Below are 21830 nucleotides of genomic sequence, written 5' to 3'. Positions count from 1 at the left end.
GACAACACTGAATACCAAGTGTATGTACAGTATTGTGATCTTAGCCTCTGCTTTCCAGATAAAGGACACTGGAAACTGTGCAAGCAATAAGTCAAATCAAAATGATTTCCTTAATGGTCTCGATTAGCTTCTTTTCACCTTGTTCTAGTATTGAAGGTGTTGAACCTGATGATATCAGATAGCTCACCTGAAAAGCAATGGAGTAGGTTCTCTTTGTGAAAAATGCAGTATTTAAATCCGCTATGAGTTTTGATCGTAGAATTGGTTCAAATAATTTTGCTCAGATGTGTATTGGTATAGCAGGATAACATGACAGTGCTSAAGCAAATTTCACAAACAATTCAAGGTTAGAGTATGTGGAAAGGATGCTTCTCCTTGCTGAATTTCCATGCGGCAGACCCAGGAGGTGATTAAAAACTGGAGCTCTTACTTAAACTATGGTATCACTTTTCAGGAGAGACTTGTGATAATATCTCAGTCAGAGCTGAGGGGGCTGTAAATATCTCCCATTAATAGTTTCTGGTATGGGCTCTGGCCTTTTGCCATGCATCAGCGGATGTATAAGTGCACTCTTACATGTGGATCATGCACGTGAGTCCTTTGATGCAAAGGCTTTGAAACTCTTCTGTTCTGTTGCTATTCAACATGTAAACAGCAGCCTCCGTAACATAGCATGTATGTAGCATCTTGCACAGAATAACTACCAACAGGCCAAGAGGAAATGGCCTCAAGTCGCATTATGGGAGTTTCAGGCTACATATTATGACAATTTTCTGCACAGAAAGGTAGTCAAGCATTGGAACAGGCTGCCCAGGGAAGTAGTGGAGTCCCCATCCCAGGTGGTTTTCAAGAAATGTGCAGATGAGGCACTTAGGGACATTGTTTAGCAGGTATGGTTTTAAGGGGCTTATGATTGGACTTGAAGGTCTTTTCCAACCATAATAATTCCATGTAGAGGCAGATAGGGGAGGAACAAATGTCTGTTACATGGATCACAGGAATCATTTTTGTATTTTGACTTTGTTTCCATTGATTCAGCTCCTCTTATATTCTGCCTATATTGCCTGCAACCCAAGAACAAAAGCAGGTGACAAAATATCTTTGCTGTTGAAAAAGGTGATGGATTAGGATGAATTATGAATTAGGATGTGATTTGCAAGGAGGAAGGCACATATATTCACCAGTGAGTGAGATGTGCTTTGGCTTGTTCCACTCTGGACTGGCTTATCCAAATACCCACAAATGAGCACTCTGAGGGGTTGGCATATCAGCATATCCCATCACCCAAAAGATTACAAATGCGTGCTATGTGATTTGCTCCCTGCCATACACAGCTGTCCAATTCCATATGTGTAAGAGAAATTGAGAGGAAAATCAAGCTGATGGCTCCAATAAAGGAAGAGTGGTGCAAAACGATTAACTGATGGAATAGCTGAGCTTGTCTGCCCTTAAAATGCCACAGACTGATAAATGGSTGTTGTGCCACAGGATGTGCTCACATAAGCCTTTTTGCTTTAACTTAGACTGATGGGATAGAAATAAATTAGCTCCGCCTGCAGTCTGCATAGGCTGGGTAAAACAGCTCTATAAATGCTCGGAGAAGCTGCTATGCAAACGGTAGCCAGCTAATAAATTTTAGATCATATGCTCAGTCAAAAATCACTGTCTCACATCTGAATCCTTGAAGAGAGTTCACTAGGCTTTAATTTCTAGTTTCAAAAGGTGGATTTTGACAAAGATATTGAAATAAAGCTGGTTGCTGTTCATTCAATGGTGGAGGAGAAAGAGATTTGAAGTTGAAAATAAGCAGAAGCTACAAGATGGTTAGTGACAAATGAATACAGCAGCTAATGACTTCCCATCCACTTCAATATGTAGGTTAACTTGATTAACAATTTGAACTTGGAAATACTGGAGAAATGGCTGTTCTCTACTGGATTTTATGATCACAGTGTGTTTTTTTTTTCTTTTTCTTTTTTTTTAATAGTTCTTGCTTGCCATTCCACCTTGCTGTTCTGCCTCCTTTTTATGCTTTTTTTTTTTTTTTTTAATCCGGGGAGATTATGGTGTAATTTGGGTAATTACATCAATGCTTTGAGAGACCCCAGTATTTTTTTTTTTTTTTTTTAATCCGGGGAGATTATGGTGTAATTTGGGTAATTACATCAATGCTTTGAGAGACCCCAGTAGTCAAATTATGTAATTTAAATTTTGTCTTAATATTTGGGGTTTGGAAACAGTTATTTTTCATAATATGGAATAGACTGATAAATATTTTTTCCCATCTTCAAAGCATTTGTATTGGTAAGGGGTTAACATGCCACTTTATGTGGGTAAAATATGATAGTTCTAGCAGAAATAACAAATGAGGTATTTGGCTTATCCTCTGAAGCACACGGCTGACACAAATACAAGACATTTCATATTTTAAAAGAACATTATTTAATGGTAGATTCTTCTGAACTATATTTGTCCTGTACCTCTTCACTACTATGGTGCCAAGTTTTCTATGATTGTTTCTATGCATTCTAGGCTTAATGTCTCTGAAAATTAATTCAGAGACAACGTGTGTGTATCTATATATATGTAAACAGTTTATTTTTTGATCAAAAAAGCTAATATTTCTCCACTAGAGCGAAGGAAGGCATTGAGATTTTTTTAATCAGCTTCAAGTATAAGGCAACTCTGTACTTAGCATTCTTTGCTTAAGTACAGTTACATGCATTCTAAATATTTAATTACTAAGGAAGATAGGATACGACTGTTATGACACAGAAAAATTCCTGCATCTCATCACAATTAGGAGCATTTGTTGTGTTTCACTGTCTCAATTTGAGTTCTCCTATGTCTTAATGATACAAACTGTAGGGGTTTTTTTCAGTTGTATAAACTTGCTCTTACATTTATTTTTTTACATGCTTTTTTTTTTTTTGTGTGTGTGTGTGTGTGTGTGATTAATCCTGTTAGTTTTGCTAGCAAATAGATTTCAGGACTCTGTTTTGGTGCATTGAGGTTTATTCCAGCTTAAGATAATGATTAAAAGCCTTTTTTTATTCAGTCTAACTTTGAAACCTCGTTTCCGAGTTACCTGATAGCATCCTTCTGATATTCATAAATGAGTAACAGGGAAGATAAAATTACAGTTGGAAACTCATTAAGGTAAATTGATGCCTCTTCTGAGGCTCTGAACATTGTTGTTAACTGTCTTTRGAAAGAAGTGTTGGTGGTGCCTAGAAAACACTGCAGGACTCTCTCATAACTCGGATAATAAAACAAACTCTGCTAGAATGGAGGAAAAAAATGATGAGTCATCAGGCAAACCTGAAGATGAACTACATGTAAGTAATTGRCTTAATCCTTCTTGATGCTATCAGACCAGTTATAATCTGCTAAGCCCAATGCTTCATTTGACATCCCAGCTAGCTTTGTTATAACTTTTTCAACTTTCCTAACCAGTGTTGGAACAGTTGGTGTGTTTTTGTGCATCTTCAGATTGCTYGCAGCATGTGTTGTTACATGTCTGAAATAATGGGAATGTCAGTGTGGAAATATGAAAGTGGTTTTTCTTGGTCTCATGACACCATGCTTTTCCAATAAGAAATCAATTTCTAGTCAAGGAAGGCAACATTAAGTGCTTTGTTACTTTTTCTTGAGGAGATGCATATGGACTCTACTGCCTGAGGATTAACAGGACAAAAAGTGATTTGTATAATTTAGTGYATTTTAATACTTGATTTGCAAGCTAGAAATCAGTTCTAGATACAGACACTGAACTGCAGGAGAAGAAAACTGAATTAAAAATTACCATTCATACTGAGGAAACAACTCGAGTTGCTATTGTTTCCCTTGCTATAGCAAGGGGACCATAAACCAATGGTTACCATAAACCAATGTTTACCAATGTTTATGGTAAGCTAACTTAAGGATACACTGAAAATCTAGAGCTTAACAATACATGCTTTTTGAATCATGTATCAAAGAGACTTGCTCCACAAGCCTTGATCCATGAAGTGCATTTAAAGAGAAAACAAACAAACAAAAGAACACATTACAAAATTATAGAGTGATTGAAATTGGAAGGGACCTCTAAAGATCATCTAGTCCAACCCCGTCCCCTGCTCAAGCAGGGACACTTAGAGCACTTTGCCAGGGATGGCATTCAAAACTCTCCTGGGTACCTCCAAAGGAGACTCCACAACTTCTCTGTGATGAAGATGCAATGAAGGTATTGACTGCTCTGCACACATACATACGTTCCGGGAATATCAGTCCTGAGTAGTTTTTATTGATCCTTGAAAAGGACAGTCTATTTCTAATTTTTAAAAATTGCTCTGTCTGCTTAGGTCTACAGCCACAAAAAAAAAAAAGTGGAATGGATATTCCACTTTTGGATATATGGGTATAGGTTGAAACACAGGAGGTTCCATCTCCAGGTGAGGAGGAACTTCTTCCCTGTGAGGGCGCCAGAGCCCTGGCACAGGCTGCCCAGGGAGGCTGTGGAGTCTCTTTCTCTGGAGGTCTTCCAAGCCCGCCTGGATGCTGACCTGTGCCCCGTGCTCTGGGTGTCCCTGCTGGAGCTGGAGGGTTGGACTAGATGATCTCTAGAGGTCCCTCCCAATCTTGAACATTCTGTGATTCTGCGATAAACTTGAGTAGAAATTAGTCTAGGGGAAGATCTTGATAAAAGTGCCAAGAGTTCTACCGAGTACCTGAAGTGACTCCTTTGTTTTTGTTTTTGTTTTTTTTTCATCTTTGAATAGCTTCAGCTCAAAAGTCAAAGACATTGTTTTTTGACTACCAGCTTTACAAGCGGTATGTGTGATCCCTTGCTAGGTTATATTATTAAGCTGCTGCTGGAAAAGCTACTCTTCTGCAGTATTTTGTCTGTCTTGCCACAGGCAATGCAAGGCAGTTGAAGGTTGCCTGCCCGTTTTACTAAGAGGACTAATGTACTTCATGGTAATGGGGGATGCACGTGGATGTCAGAGCTTATTCAGATGGTAAATACTGGTTAGCAGTTGCATGTCTATGAGACTATGTCTTAGAGTACCCTGTACTCCTAYGTTCCTATGCAATAAACCCTAGGGATTGTCTCTGTATTATGTCTGCTGTGCTTCTGGAAGAACAGAATCCTGCTTCTTCACTGGAATTTCACATAACTGTTATTAACTCTTATTAAGGCAGCAGTGTTTTGTGTGGTAACAGATGAATGTATGTGGGAATCTGCTGGTTACCTGGTGCTGCTTGAAATTGCTGCTTGCACATTCCATATTGTTTGATGTCTTTCACCTTACTTTAGGTATCCAACATCTCTGTCCAAACGGTAACTGGAGAAGATAGATTGGTAAAGAGGATTCTTGCAAGGAAAAAACATGGCAAATTGAAATTGAACACAGAAAAGAAGACAATGTGGAATTTTCAAAACAAAATCATTCTTTTTACCATTGTTCTATTCATTTTAGGCGTTATCACCTGGACTTTACTGTGGCTCTTTATTGGTGAGTTACTGAAAGCTCAAGCCAATCATTGTCCCCAACAGCACTCTCGATTATTTTTAGGATCTCACTTGTCCTGAAGGCTTTTTCTAAGATAAACATACGTGTTATTTCAATGAGACCTGGAGGACTTTTGACTGTCTTTGTTAGGACTTGTATTAGAAGGTTGAATTAACAAGCAATTACAAAAGTAGGCACAGCTGTTCTCCGCTAAGCAGACACATCTCCTCCAGAAAAGCTGTTATCTTCAGGCCCTCAGGTTAATAACATTTATTATAATAATAACATTTATTGGGAATAACATTTATTGGGAATACTTTATAATTTGGATATTGCTATTGTCTTTATTTTACTGCCTCATTTGTACAGTGGTGTTTTTCCTCGGGTGTAGAGTTGCAAGTGCTCAATAATCTTAGTGCGGTGCTTATCTAGAACAGTTTGGCCATGAAAATAAGATGCTGGTTTAGTAAACTGTAACGTAAAGCTGAATAGATCAGTTTGGTTTGGAATTAAGTCAGTAAAAGCACTTTATTGTTACTTAAAAAGAATTATTGTTAATTAAAAACAAAAACTATRTCCTTTGTTTCTTGCAGTTCAGGCAGAAAACAAAGATGCATTGTATTTTGTTGGACTGTTTCGTGTTGCCAACGTAGAATTTCTTCCAGCATACAGGCAGAAGGAGTCAAAAGAATTTCTCTCCATGGCACAGAATGTGCAGCAAGTGGTAAGATGCATGGGCTGCCCAGCTAGCAAATTACTCAGGCTTGTGAACAGGGGGTGCAGCTTTTGTGTGGCATTGAGGAGAAGCTCTGTTGTGTGCCTTGTTCTCCAGAAGACTGTGCACAAAGAGGGGGTRTGTGGAGGCAAGAAGGGACTAGCTGCTTTTAGCCTGCTAATTACAAACTAAATTTGGGGAAGATCTGTTTGATAGATGTGTGAGAACTCTGTTTGTTTGTTTGTTTTCCCCTCCCCGTGCTGCCCCCAGGGTCTGTAACTAGAATCCTACAAAAGCCCTTCAAAATCTACCTAATACTTTTGAGACTTCCAACTGATGCGTTTCCTTGTATTCAAGCTGATATCTGCTGTCAGCCTTCTGCCTTACAGTATCTATAATTACTCTAGAGTTCTTGAACACATTTACTTTTATATCTCATGCCAGATCATCTCAAGGCCTTTACTCTTTCCAAACACCTGTCGGTCACAGCAAAAATAGTACTCGCTTGTAGACTGCCAAGGTTGCTTTAAACAGGGAAGCAAGAGGAGGTAATCAAGGTTAAAAACAAATGTGACTTTAAAGGCATTTGATGTGGGTAATAAAAATCAGTAATGTTTGGGAATACAGCACTGTCCATGTTACGTCTATAGCAACAGTGACAAAACTCCCAAATGAAATTAGATGGATCAGATGCAATCAAGAGATTTTCAAATAATTTTTAATTTTTTTTTTGCATTTTAGAATTTGAGTTCATGCTTGTTTTCCAGCTCTATATTTGATAAGAGGAATGAATATTTTTTCCTCTAAAAGAGTTGACATGGAAGTGGACAGTCTAGTCTTCCTACCATATGAAGCTCTCAGTGCTTTGAGGAAGGGGCACATGCACAGCTGTGCATGAAGTGCCTTCTTCTATTCCACAACAGCATCCTAAGTCTGCTCTTTTGATGGGGAAGAGCTCCAACTGATTGATCTCTGTGTCTGTGTCCTGTTCTTGCCTTAAAGCATCTTGTGGTTGTGGCATGTAATAGAGAGAGCGAGTAACAGGTATGAATTACCTGTATTCTCCCTGCCAACATCGCTTACCTGAGCATGACTCAGATATGTCTTTCTGCCTGTAATCTTTATCTAAATTCTCCAATGGTGATTTTTGTATCACTGAGCCTGTGCTTCTCAATGACTTGGCTACCACTCGAAATCTGCAGTCTGTTTGGTTTGTTTGTTTCTTTCCCTACTCTTTTGCTCATGGCTTCTCAAATGACAGTGAAAGAACCTCTTGACATAGTCTCCTTTGATTGTCAAAGTAACATGTAAAATCCCTTGCAGCCTAATGTGGAAAAACTCTCAGATTCACCCATTTTATCTGGACCTTCAAAATAATTGTTTGGACTTCGTACACCAAACCCTAGAAGCTTGGGGTTAACCTTAATGTGATCCTTGCTGTGATCTTTATGGCCTTTGCTTCAAAAGCATATGTGACATTCACTTTGGCATTGATTTTTAGCTACTAAGCAGCAGGATGGAGCTCTGAACTGCTTGAGGTACCTGCCACCTTGTGGCTTTAGCAGCATGCCTCTTTGCACATTGGGAATGAAGGTTATCACCAGGCTTTGGAGCTGTTGAAAGTGGGAGCAGGCTTTCCTCAAAGGYAACCTAGTGTCATGAAAGGGAGAATATTTTTCTTCTCCCCTTACTTAACACTGTGTTAGTAAGAAGTACGTGACTGTGAGCTATTTAGTGAAGAAAATGGGCACAAACTGAACCAAAATACAAGAAATTCCGTTTACACATATGAAAAGGAACATTACTGCTGTGGGGGTGGTCAAACACTGCACAGGTTTCCCAGAGAGATTGTGAGGTCTGCATCTTTGGAGATATTCAAAACCCAGCCGGACCCAGTGCTGGGTGATCTGCTGTGTTGAACCTTGCTCTGAGAATGGTGGAGGAGGGACTAGCTRCCTCCAGAGGTGCCTTCCCACCTCAATGACTCTGTCATTCTGCAGATATAATCTGCGGCATACCTTTAGCTGCATCCTTACCACAGCTGAGGAACMCGCACAGTGTTACAAGTATGTCCTTTTTTTTTTTTTTTCCCTGACAAATGACCATGAAGTTTCAACATTGGGAAAGAGAAGCTCTGTGGATCTGAAATTTCCTGGGCAAAGGATGTGAATGCTTTTCAGGCTCACTTATTTGTGAGAAATATTGCTGTACATGTCAGTTGGTTTTGTGTGGAACATCTGATACTTCTTGGTAATACTGGACTTGCAATAGGTGCTTTGAATAGCTGATTTGTCCGTGTTTGTTGCTTTGATTGGATCAGTTACTGTTTGCTTGTACTTTGCAATTGTATAAACCTTATAGAAAAAAAAGGATGTTCCTGGGAGAATTCAGGCATATAACACCTCTACATCTGGTTGGTTTGGCGAAGTGCAAAATCTTTATCAGCTTAATACTTTCTCTTTCAGATGAACTTGGTTTACACAACCTCTGCTTTCTCCAAATTTTATAAGCAGTCCACTGTTTCAGAAGTCAGGTAAAACTGTGGTTAATGTATTAGTGTTTTTGTTGACTTCATATAAAATGCAATGTTTCTGGTGATTTTTTGTTGGTGGTGCATTTGCTATGCACTTGGGATGGCAAAATCCATTCATTAACTGTACTAATTTATTTCACACTAGTAATGACAAACTTTAGTCATAAGGCTTAAGGTAAAATGAAATAATATCTCCCAAAGAGTTTGGTGATAGTTTGACTGCTAGATCATTAATACACAGAAGTTTGGCCTCTATTGGAGCAAAATTCTGTATTAGACTTGTGCGTTTTTTATAAYGTATATCAATACAAAACTGCTTTGTACTGAGAGAGCTCTCTGCATTGTAGAAGAGTTAAAAAATGTATACTCTTACAAGGTATACTTAATACTAGAGTAAGTTTACAGTTAATGGCAGAGGTTTTGTTATGGTTGAAACTGTTGAATCCTCTTGAATCTATATGGTTTTAGAATTGAGTTTCCAGGGTACACTGTATTTAAAGATAGGAATTAGGAGTCCTAGGATTAGGAAATTATTCTAACTCCTAATCGGAGATTTAGGCTTTTTTAGAATAAAAAATTGRTTCTGTGTGTGAAAACAACACAGCAAGATGAAAAATGAGCCACAGTCTTCTAAATTTGTACTTCAGAAGCTTATGTTAAGAGTTCTGTCTTGATAAAATCTTCACCATGACAGCAAGCTATTGGACCTCTCTGTTTCAGTAACAACAACAACGGAGGCCTTCTTATCCACTTCTGGATCGTGTTTGTAGTACCACAGGCGAAAGGCCAGGTGCTCTGTGAGGACTGTGTGGCTGCCATCCTAAAGGACTCCATTCAGACAAGTATCATCAACCGGACCTCAGTGGGAAGTCTTAAGGGCCTTGCAGTTGACATGGACTCCATTGTACTGAGTGGTTAGTGTTAGGACATGCCCATGTTCTTCACGAAATATTGTGCTAGTCAAACAGGTTTATCCTTGAGTAACAGTTTGCATGAATATACCAAAATCTATATTGTGCGTTTCTAGAGTTAAATTTTTAATTAAAAAAAAAAAAAAAAAAGGTGTGGGGGTCGTCAAGTTAAGGTACAAAGTGTCCTGATAGCAAAGAAATCAGCAAGGTAGTATAGTATTCAGGTAAACCAATTCTGGTAAATGCATTTAGTTACAAAATCATGCAAGACTTTCAGCTCTCCGAACATAGTTAGAACAAGATTGTTGCAAGTGAGTGTCTAGYTGAAAACCGAAAAAGATTGTGTCAGTGGAAATAACCCCCCTAGGCAGCCTGTTCAGTTGCAAGTGCTTGGCTTGCTCACTCGTTCATACTCACTTATGTGAGCTGGCACACTTGCTTGGCCCTCTCACTTGTATTCAATTGCTCTGCTCGCTTGCCCTGATCACTTGTGCTTGCTTGGTCCACTTGCTTGCATGCATTTGGCCTGCCTGCTCACTTGGTCTCCCTTGGGCCCACTTGGGCCATTTCTTTGTGTGCCCTGGCGCGTGTTCGTGTGCACTTGGCCCACACATGCTTGTTCTTGGCCCACTTGCACACTTGGCCTGCTTACCGAGGCATGTTTGGACTTGCCTGGCCCATGGATTTGCACTCCCTTTGGGCCTCCTAGGCCTGCTCACTTTGGCGTGCTTTGTGGCGCTTGTGTTCGCTTGGCCTGCTCACTTCACACACCAGGGCACACTTGGCCCGTGTGCTTGCATGTGCTTTGGCACTTGGCCTGCATGCTTGGCCTTAGCTTGCATGTGTGAGCATCTCCATGCTCTCTTGTTCACTTGCTCTCCTTCTCAGTTGAATGTGCTCCATGTGCATGCGGTCTCTTTTTGCCTCAGGCATTTCTTGCCTGAGGTTCTGAYACTAGCTACTCCTTTAATTTGCAGATCTTGCAGGTCTTTGGCTGCCTTCCTCTTGCAGACAGATGTTCTGTTCTGTATAGAGTTTCATTTAAGCAAGTGTGATTGAAATAAACTCCAGATTCTGGACTTTGTGCAAATGAAAAGACTTGCAGAACTCTCTCTCTTCTTTTTTTCMTATGCAGCTGGTCTTCGATCAGATTATTGGTCAACAACAGGAACAGGTAATTCACCATTCTTGGAAGATTCCTGGCAGAGGGGAGAAAAGGAAGCTGTTAGTTCAGCTCTTTGACTCACAGTACTCAGTGTTAATTTAAGAAGTTTAAAGTCAGCAGTAGAATTTATGCTCTGACCAGGATGCCTGCTTTATTTTGACTGCAACTTTGCAAATGTACCTGCTAATTAAGCCAAGTCAGTCCTTAGTTTGCAGTTCCTTCTGTTAAAGGGGAGGAAAGAAATCACTTCTAATTTAGTTTCAAATTTGGAGTTTCAGTCCATTTACTGACATTTACCCTCAACAATTGCAATGCTTATGTCTATCTCTTTTCCTCCTCACTTTCTCCAAGATAGGTGATGAATTTACATAGCAGAAGTTAGTCTGAGATTCTCTGGCAGGGTGCAGGGAGACTTTACAAGCCAGGACATACACACAAACAAAATTACAACAAAGTTACATTGACTAATACACMGGTGCTAATCACTATTTGATGTAGAAACCTGATGAGTCTCTGCTGGCCCAGCAGTTGTCCATCATGTAGGGATGAGATTGMTTCCCTTGCTCCTGAACAGGTTTACTCTTCACCTGGCTGCATTGCTCTTTTAGTTCTACCATTTTTTAAGGGCTTTGTACTTTTTCACGTCCATGTTTTTGTGAGAAACTATTTTTTACTTTTCCAACAATTAAGTTTCTCTCTGTTTTCTGCTTCTATTATCTTGCTTGGCAGCAGCTTACACACTCTCAGAGCTTTACAGCTGCCTTTCTCAGTACATTAAAGTTAAGGCCTCATAGCTGTACTGTCTGCAGCTGGACTTAGGGTCACACACCCTGTGCCATGGCTTTTCCATGCCTAGACTGATATCAGCCCATAATTTCTCAGAATTCAACTCAACTTTGCTAAAGCAAGCACTTATTCAAAACCTTTTTTTTATTTTTTTTTTTAATTTTTTTTCTGCGAAGCACAGGAAATTAGCCTGTTACTCTCATAGCTATGGCTGTGCTGTGCAGGACCGGTTTGGATAAAATCTGTATGCAGCTCTGATTTCAAACTGGTGTACTTGCAATGCCTCCATTTCCAGAGCTGACTCCTAATTTTCTGCAGCACTATGTTCCTCTCTAATAGTGAGCAAGTTGCATAACTCAGTATTTAGGAAAAAATGTCATAGCTAGTTAACACTGAAGAACTCCATTTCAAGCAAGACTGACTTATAAGGGCAAGTAAATAAGCACAAGTAAATATTATAAGAAGAATGCTATTGGGAAAAGATAAGAGAAGAGGGAAGAACAGTGGCTCAACAAAAGCTTTAAATAGTCCRAACTGTAAGTCACTTGAATAGTATGTGACCCTTACAGATTGTTCAGAAACGTTCATATCATGAGTTTCAAGACGGTAAATTAGAAGTGAAAGTCAGATAAAGCTTGTCACTTCCTGTCTTGATTCATTGCTAGTAACAAGACCTCTGTTTAATCCGAGTCAACTGATGGGGAACTTTTGCAGTGATCTAATTGATGTTCCAGAATTGTCGCTATTTTGGATACCTTTTTTTCATTGGCAGAGATTCATGCAAATATTTGGGTCTTATTCTCCCCAGTTTTCATTTTTGTTCCTTCTTGCCTTTCAAAAAGCTATTTTGAGAATTTGGGGTATGGCCAAACAGAAAAATCCCTAAGCATTTTGCTGRATGGAAACTGTAATATTGAATTGAAATGAAGACCTCAACGTATCTGATTTGAAAGCCATAATAATTTCAACTTAATTGGAAAGTTGGATGCAAGTAGGGTAACTTTCTCATCATTCTGGTCTAAATTATGATTTAAAAATGAAATTAAGCTGCATTTTTATATTCTTCTAATTTATGTGTGTACAGGGATTTTGTTTGGTTTTGTTTTTAATAAGTGTCCTACTGTCCATTTCCACAGGAACAAATTGTATGTATGACCTGTATGCTGATCACCTACATGAGCGCCTTCCTCTGGATGTCCCTGCTCCTTCTGAGGGAACAATCTGCTATTTTAAACTTATCGCTTTAGTGGGCCATCTTATTCGTCTTTCAATAGTGTCCCTTCAGATTGAAGCAGATAACTGCATCACTGACTCGCTAACTATTTATGACTCTCTGATGCCAATCAAACATAAGATACTATACCGGTGAGTATAAACTTCTCTTGAGAATTCATTCTCTTTTTTTTCTTTTCTTTTTCTTTCTCTCTCTCTCTTCTTTTTTTTAAAGATTTGCTATCTGTGTTTTGAGGGTTTTGCTTTGTTTAAAACACTCTGATCCTCATCTGCTATGCAGATAGTACCTGCAAGATACTTTTATTTTTTTCTTACATGAGAAGTAAAACTGATCTTGCTCATAAAAGGAACAGCTAAATAGTCTTCAGATTATTCTACAAATAAATAAGATCACTTCTCACCTAGATGCAGAAATATGAGAAGTTCACACATTACTGGGCGGAATTTTCTGTTTCTTGTCAGGAAACAGATGTTGACTAAAAGAAAATGTCAAAATTTCCTCTCTTGAGGAAAGTTTTCTTCTGTATATTCTGTATGAAGTTTGATGCTCTTCATATGACAGAAGTTCTAAAAGTAAGTCACCTGTGGGATTTTTTTTTTTGCCTGCTCTATTTGAGCTCTTTAGAGTGATAACAAAATGCAGAGCAGAGGCTCTGATGGCTTGAGGAAATGTAGGATCTACTTTTCTTTTGGGGGACCATCATTCTTGTCTGGGGCTCTTTGAGATTGCTAGCAGATAATTTAATGGGGCTCTGTCAGAGTATAAAAAGGAGATGTCACCTCCACTAAATGGACAAAACACTTAGTATTACAACCCCTGAAATAATTTCTACTGGACTCTGAATGTGTGAATAAGCCTCAGAAACAGCCCTGGCTTTTTAGTACTCTGACTGCTGCCCTCCAGAAATCTGAATCGCTTGCTGACTTGGTCATGCAACAGCATGTGGAGTTCACTTGGTGGCAGAGGTCTAAGGAGGTTTGTGAAGCAATGCATAAAAAAGTAGCATTTTTATGAGACTTGTAGATGTGCCTCAGGTTCTCTGTTTCTGACTTGAGCTTGCCTTTCCCGAACCCCTACTCCCCAGCTAAATCTATTTGTCTAATAAATTATTTCTCCCTATAAATGGCTCTTTTGCTAATGGCCTCCTTAATTTTTGCTGAGTGAAGTATAAAAGTCTAAGTCAATATTATTTCCTGGAGTTGACCAGTCTATTTTTCATGTGTATAGTTTCTTTCTTTTATGCAAGAAGTGACTTGGCAGTACGTGGTTTCTAACTGGTATTCTGACAGGTCCTTCAGTGTTGAAGTGCATGGCTAGGCTTTGGAGTAGGTGAGGAAAATTTACTGGAAAATTTACATATAGAGTAAAAGTTATGTGATTTTGTTACCGATAGCTTATGAATGTACTCTGATTTCTTTCCTTCTCAGAGCTTGTGAACCAGTGGATTCGTCAGTGTCATTTGTGTCCACAAATAATCTCATGTTGGTAATATTTAAGGCAGCCCAAATAAAGGAACAAAAGGAATTCCGTGGATATTTTGAAGTCATTACACAAGAAAGTAAGGATTTTATTTCTGAGTTTGGACATACATCTACTATGTTGTTTTTACTTGAGAGCCACAAGTGTCTGTCATGTTCCTGAGCCTGGATAAATAACTCCTTGCAGATTCGTGTTTCTGTGTTCTACACCCTGACCTCTGTCTTCTGGCAATTACAAAGTAATTGCAATTGCTTTGCAATTACAAATCAAGTAATCATCTTCCTCTTGAGTTACTTCAAATTCAAAAAGCTRTTCAAATTAGCTGTCCTTATAGGAAGTATTAAGATAGCGTGTTAAACCCAGYACTGACTGATTTAGCTTGTTGAGGACTCCTGTGTGCCAGTAGATGGAGTAGTTATTTCAGGTATTGAAGTGTGGGGTTTTTTCCCCCTCTTGCCTCCTCTTTCCTAGTTTGGGACTTTGAGTAATAATATTAAAAGTGGAAAAGACAAAGCTTGAATGAAACTGTTTTCCTTTTTCTATTGGTCTCTGCATCTTTATCAATACAGAGGAACTGGCTTTGCTTGTGCACTTGATACTGCTTTAAGATCTGGGTTGATAATGTTCAACAAATATTACCCGCGACATCAGACACGTAGTGCAAAGGCAACATAGCCCAATGTCTGGAAATTCAAGCTACTCAGAAGATTCTGAATAGTTTTGATAGATTATATTTTTTTTAATTTTCAAAATAATTTGATATTAATTAAAAAAGGAAGTTTTGCCTTTCGGGGGCCAGTTCCATTAGTACAGTGTCCACTTCTGTTTTAACTGGCTACATTTTTTTTAAGACTAGGTGCCCTCAGGGACTGCTGCAATTGATGCCTTGATGTGCAATACTGTTTGTTTGAGACTTGCAGAACTGCCTTCAGAGGAATAACTGACATAAACCTTCACAGTGTTTTCTCCTGTTCCTGAAGAGCTAACATAAAAGTCAACAGCCCAAGAAAAGGCTCCATTTAAAGTAGGAAGAGACATTTTATGTTTCCCAAGCTTTTTGAGCTGAGAAATGGGGCTGCAGGCAGTCATTTTTGACAGCCTTCATGTACCTAACAGATAATGTGAACTGGTGAGCTTCCTATTTTGTGAGCAAGAGATTCAGCAGATTACTACAGCACGCGTTCCTAGGTTTTTACATCCCTTCCTAGTCTGTCTGCATTACTATTGCCTCTCTGCCTTTCTTATTATTTATTTATTTTTGGCTCAGAACCACCTGGGCAAAATTTCTAAGCTGTTCTCCACAGAAATAACCTCACCAGAAATATGTTCAGGTTTACCAGCTCTATCTCTCTCTTTTTTTTTTCTTTTTTTTTTTTTTTTTCTCCTCTCTTGCTAGAGTGTGGGAAAGCAATAGTGATAAAAGAGAAAACTGGCTATGAAGGGAGGATCACGAGTCCATATTATCCAAGTTATTATCCTCCAAAATGTATGTGTGTGTGGAGCTTCCAGGTAACGTAGAATGTGTGCTCTCGTGTGCTTGCTCTCTCTCTCTCAGCATTATTTCTTATTTTGGGCATAGAAAGCCCTGAAGTACAGCAAAAAGCTTCTGTAGGATGTAATTTAGTTTCTCATAGATGTGGCAGTTTATCAAAATGAGATAGCTGAATAGATTATTTCTGGGGTTTTTTTTGGTTTTTTTTTTTTTAATTGCAGAGGTATGGGGGCTTTTTTGTGTGCCCTTGTTTTCAAAAAAGAAAACCTTTTGTCCTCTAACTTACTAATACTAATATTGTTGCTTCTCCATGAGTCCTTATAAGCCTATTTTGTTATACTTAATAATTTTTCTGTTTACAGGGTGTATAACACCTGTATAGGGTGTTATATCTACCTGTATAGGGTGATAGATCACAGTTTGTTATGAACAAAGTCCTTTAATGCATCTTCTTTCCTAGTAAGATTACTTCCTGAAGCAACAAACAAAAAAGATTTCAAAAGTTCTTAGGAAATTTTCTGGTATCTCTGTGGCAACATAGGGTTTTCCTCTATAGAAAACATGACAGAGGACACAATGCAGTCAGTTCTTTATCTACCTGTTTGCTTTAGCTACTCATTTCTAGTTTAAATAATGGTTGCCCACATGGAATCAYGCAGAGTAAATTGGAGTTCAGCTAGCTGGAACCGAAAGTCTCTTTGTCCTCTAAAAAACTAGGACAATTTGCCTTTTTTTTTTTTTTTTTTTCCTTTTTAGTTTCACCTTCCAGAATTTTGAATCTTCAGTTCATACTGGCCTGCTGATGCAAAGGTTTCTGAGCACTTAACATGTGCAACCACCTCAGATTACTTCTCAAAATAATTTATTTCCCAATAGTTTAATGTTGAAATTTCCGTTGTTTCTCTAATTATATATTTTCTGTAAGAGAGAGAAGGAGGAAAAAKTTCAATTTCTGGATTCTTGTTCTGACTCGGCCCTTCTTTTTTACATGACAAGGTTCCCTTTAAAAAGAGTCTGTTCCTTTTTAAAAAGGAGCTTCTATTAATTTTGTACACTCATGATATGACCACATTTAATRTAAAAAAGGCTAAAGAATCCTGGGTAAGCAGATGCTAGCAGAAGACTACAATATTGTGGCAGAAATGACTCCTAGTATTTCAAGTGTGACAGAGGGATTCAACACAGTGTCTAACTCAGCCAACCACTGGGGTTGCCTTTCCTTGTGCGACTTAAGGTGGGTGCATTCGAGTGCTTTGATCTCCACACAAAAACTGCCTTCTGTCTGCAGCCAGGGGCCTTTTGAAGGTGAGAGGACTGTTTGCTTGAGGAGGAGAAAGGCTGCAGGTGCTGTTGGGCTTTSCCAGCCTTGGCTTTTACTGGGGACTGAATAGCTGGCCGAGGTCTCGGGTGCTGGCTGTTGAGCTGGGGAAGCAGGCACAGCTTTCCTACTAAGCACTACTAAGCAGTCATACTAATAAGTCTACAAAAGGAAAAAGGAGAGCACTTGCACTGTTTTTCTTCTCACAACAGACTCCACAAAAGAGCCTGGGTGTAGCGCTGAAGTTTCATAACTATACCATAAGTGAGAAGAATATTAAAGGCTGTGAGCGAGGATGGTGGAAAATTAATGAGCACATGTAAGTACTTCTGCGTGGTTTTTTTCAACTGACGTTGCCAGAATCACCTTTCCCATAACTGCAGCAGGTGGCTCRCAGGGGTTCCTCAAAGCCAGAGATACCTCACTGGTGTTTATGACCATTCCTCTCCCACTTTGGCCAATGAAGTAACTGATTTCTTGTAAAACACACACAAACTTTCTAATGAAAAGTACTGCAGAGCTGAAAATTAAGTCTCTCTGTGCTCTCCGGAGAAATCAAAATAGAAAGAGCAGGTGAAAGGGGGTGTCCTGTGAGCTTTAAAATAATTCCGGGTTTCCTACCAAGTCTGTAGAACTSTATTGAGTGTAACTAAATTCCGTGATTGTTCACAGGGGCACTGAACCTGAGTAACTTCTCTGCGAAAGGCATTGCAGTGTAATTGCTGGGAACAGAACAGTAGCTGCTTTTACAGCTCTTGGCTCTTGAAAGGGAGCCCACACAGAGATCAATTCCCCAAGTACACTGTTTCTTAAGAGCCTTTATTAAAATTTTTGATACTGCTGTTCTCTTGCATGCAATTTCCACAAGTGTTTAAATGATCTTTCACTGGATGCTGAGGCAAGACTTTCTTTTTTTAATTTTTCTTTCTTTATTATTTTAATGGGAACTTCAGTGAGATCAGACTTGAAACTGAGCTAACGAGTCAGGCCTCTAAGAGCATAACTGAAAGAATATATATTTTTTTAATATCATACAGCACTTTAGAGAATATTCATATTCTCTAAAGCAATGAGCATTGTGCCTTAGTTGGGAATTGGTTGCTGGACTAGATGGGCCCATAATAAAACCAATCAAACCAGACACTATAGGGTGGTTTGGGGTGATTATTTTTTATTGATATGGCACAAATATGAAGATTTTTGATGTTGGAAGACTTCTGAGAGAGAAATCAAATACAGGAATAATCTGAAAATGAAACTGGTAGTGGATTCATATTATCGGGATTCTCTACGAAAGACCTGCTTTTAAATAATGCTTGCAATTAAATGTTTCATAGAAGCCAGTGTTGGGGTCATCCCTTAGAAATGCACTCCATGGGTTATTTCTGAAGTACTGCAAAAGAACATATGTTCCTGACTTCTGCAGCTAGTTTCTGATAAGTAGCCCAAGTCAAATCTTCCTTTGAAAGTGTCTTTTTTTTCCCTCCACTGAAGATAAGGCTTTTGAAGGCATCTTCTGTTTTGTGCCTACTTTCCATGGAAAAAAATGTGCTTTAAAGCATGAAACACTTGGTTATATTTTTCCTTGTCACATTCCCAGTGGACTTGTAAACATTTGTCTATCAAGTTAGAGAAGTTGCTGTTGATGAACTGATATTGCTGAAACTCTTAGAGACTGAGATATCGAGGAGTCTCTGTGAGCAGGCCTTTAGAGATTTGTCACCAAAGACGTTGCTGCTATATATTTTTTTCCTTAAATTCTTAAATCTTACATTTTTTTTTGTGATGTTTCTTTTGCTCTCTCACAAGATGCCTACTCCTGTCCTGAAAAGGCATCCCACTCCCTGCTCYGGCACCTTGATGAGTTTTCCTCTCTAGCATTGGTGCAGAGTTACAGATGGAGCTTTGCAACCTCCATTTGTCCTGGATCTGGACAAATGGCTGGTAAAACACAAGTAGACAGCTCCCAAGGATCTATAGCTGTCCAACAAAATCTTCAAGTATATAATACTTCTCATTCTACAGCAAGTAGTTTCCCTTATGTAGCTGTCTTGGCTCTTTCACAGTTGGGCAGGACCTTCCTCTACTCTTGGTGCATAGAGATTATTTTGTGAGAGAAGTGGTCAGAGCAGTCTGCAACTTCTTTAAATGGTGCCAAGGTTTGTTGGGACCTCTCCTTCAGGGGCAATACTGGAAATCAGAATAGCTAGATATCCCTTCCACCCTGGTGACATTCCCTGCTCAGTGCAGACCACTTGGAGAAGTCCTCCTGCTAAATTTCTTTATGCCTTTGTCAGTCTGTGTGATTCCCTTAATATAAGCAAAAAACATCAAGTCTTTTGAAAACAGATATCAAAAGTGGCGACACAAGCACCCATATTTGTCTTAATGAATTTTTTCTTGTATCCCAAATCTGCTGGCCTTTCTGCTGTAACATTATGCTTGAACGTRTGTGGCTATTGTACTGAGGAATGGGCGATCGTGTCTTATTTTTTTTTCTGGAATTTGGGTATTGTTTCAGATTTTGGTTCTTAAAGGTATGCCAGCTGACTGCATCGCTGAGTTACAGCAGTGCTGATATTTAAGCTGCATGTAAGGCTCTGTGAGTGCAAAGGCTGCTCTAGAACTCTCCCTTTTAGGTACTGTGGTTACTACGTTGACCAYGAAACGGTCTTCCACGTCGCGAGCTCTCCTGCATACGTTGAGCTTCAGTGCAGTTCCCAGCTCTCAGAGAAACCCCTGCTGGTGGAATACGGCAGCTATAACATCAGCCAACGTGAGAGGGATTTCAACCCATCTTTGCATGTCAGACCTGTAAAACTTCTCAGGTTCAGCAGGATTTACATGTTTTATGCAGGAAATGCTGTGATTTGGTGGTTTTGTTGTTTGTTTGTTTGCTTGTGAGTTTGTTTGTCATTTTTGTTGTTTTTGCCTCTTTTTATTCCWAATCTTACTAATCCAAGTGACTAGCAAAATAAGAGCCTTTTCTGGTTCTTCATGGCTGTGCAGCTAAGGCTTGTGGGCAGGTGCACTGTGTTCTTGTTCCCTGTGCACGTGCAGCCTGCTGTCTTCTGCACACTCCTGAAGGATGCCTGCAGCTGGAGTGGACATAGGCTGCAAATCTGGTGTGCTCCTGAAGTCTCCAATTTCCTCTGTCTGCACCACTAGCTCTGCTAGTTACGTGTTCGCTATGTATTTAAATCTTGAATAATGCAATGGCACACACTGAAGTGTCCCAGCTGGTGTGGGGGTCAATCATTTATACCTGATGTTTGTTCTTTTTTTTGTTTGTTTTGTCATATGTCTGCTCCAACGAGCAGCTCCAGATAATGAATAGACTGCTGAATAAGCAACTGCTTATTTTAGTGTTTTTATGGGTTTAACTAGTTTGCATGCAATTATGAATTAGGACTGAGAAACATCGYAAAACCACATCAAGACCATCTACAAACTATGAGGTTCCTTCTCAAATTCTGAATTGGACAATTAAGTACTTTTTTTTTTCTCCTCCCATTTTAATTTTGCATGCCCCTGTTGGTAAAGTGTAGCTATTTATGACATAAGAATACTACACATTGCATACATTTATGTAGAGTATGCAAAAAGAYGGTAACTTCGTGAGGTGGAGAAATGCTTCTGCAATTCATAAGTTATCTCAGTGTAGRTTTCTAATTGAAGTTGGTAGGACTTGAGCCCTGTTGAAAACTTCCAACTATTCTGACCACTGAAAAGAGAGAATATTATTTAGGAGGAGGTGATACTGTGTCACCCCATAAAAAATTAATGAGTCTGCTCCAGTTGTGGTGCAGAGTTATAATAACAGGTTAATTTGAAGCTTAGACTTTTATTTAGATTTAATTGCATTTTTTTCGCTCCCTGGACTAAATTTATTTTAACCCATAAAAAAGTTTGATCTCCTTTGTCATTCCTTGCAATTGTTTGGAGACTGCAAGTAATTGGGGGAAAAAAGAAATTTTAAGTTGTTATTCTATTTCCAGCGTGTCCACCTGGATATTTCAAGTGCTCTACTGGCTTCTGCATCCCGCAGGTGCAGCGCTGTGACGGGATAAACAACTGCTTTGATGAAAGTGATGAACTCTTCTGTGGTTTGTATTCTTTTATTAGACATCTGGATTGGAAAACCCAATAAAAGTATTTTCTAGTCTTAAAAGGCAGCTGAAACAAGGTGATATTTTTGCTAGTTAATGATCAAAAACAGAATGAAAAAGATATGGAACTGAAGACAAGATTAGGAGAATTTAGACTATGGTGCCTATGCACACGGCTTACCGATAGGGGTCAGGATGGCCGAGCGGTCTAAGGCGCTGCGTTCAGGTCGCAGTCTCCCCTGGAGGCGTGGGTTCGAATCCCACTCCTGACACGCTCGATTTTGGATCCAGGAAGGAGAAGACGGATATTTGAGGTCAACGACTGTCTGCGCTGCTGGTGTTGGCAGCAGGGTTTTGGCTTCTACGACCACAGGACTCAGTTTGACGATCACCATCTAGTGGGACAGGATGGGAACCACCTCAGCAGGAAGGGCAGGCGTGTTCTCATGGGGGATATCAGCTGGAAAAGACAGCACAGCGAGGCACAAATGGTCCTGGAGGTTTCTGCAGTGCATCGATGACGACTTTTTGGCACGGGTTGTGGAGGAGCCGACGAGGAGAGGTGGGCTGCTGGACCTCGTACTAACAAACAG

General features: G+C 39.4%; 1 protein-coding gene and 1 non-coding gene across 2 annotated transcripts in view; both read left to right on the top strand.

The window, feature by feature from the left end:
* The first annotated feature begins 242 nt into the window (after positions 1-242).
* Positions 243-21830, top strand: part of TMPRSS7 (transmembrane serine protease 7) — a 29748-nt gene continuing 8160 nt past the window's right edge. The window contains exons 1-13 of the mRNA XM_026041964.1: positions 243-294; positions 3235-3338; positions 5300-5498; positions 6089-6219; positions 8676-8743; positions 9464-9657; positions 10790-10828; positions 12742-12970; positions 14267-14397; positions 15715-15827; positions 17341-17447; positions 19768-19904; positions 21127-21234. Of these exons, the coding sequence (XP_025897749.1) occupies positions 243-294; positions 3235-3338; positions 5300-5498; positions 6089-6219; positions 8676-8743; positions 9464-9657; positions 10790-10828; positions 12742-12970; positions 14267-14397; positions 15715-15827; positions 17341-17447; positions 19768-19904; positions 21127-21234 (1612 nt within the window). The remainder of the gene's footprint in view (positions 295-3234; positions 3339-5299; positions 5499-6088; positions 6220-8675; positions 8744-9463; positions 9658-10789; positions 10829-12741; positions 12971-14266; positions 14398-15714; positions 15828-17340; positions 17448-19767; positions 19905-21126; positions 21235-21830) is intronic.
* TRNAL-CAG lies at positions 21427-21509 on the top strand. Its single transcript has one exon. It is a non-coding gene; the product is annotated as a tRNA-Leu (tRNA).

Source organism: Nothoprocta perdicaria, unplaced genomic scaffold (assembly GCF_003342845.1).
Source record: "Nothoprocta perdicaria isolate Ctin4 unplaced genomic scaffold, notPer1 scaffold_102, whole genome shotgun sequence".
Taxonomy (NCBI): domain Eukaryota; kingdom Metazoa; phylum Chordata; class Aves; order Tinamiformes; family Tinamidae; genus Nothoprocta; species Nothoprocta perdicaria.
This window is presented reverse-complemented; position numbering and strand designations above follow the sequence as displayed.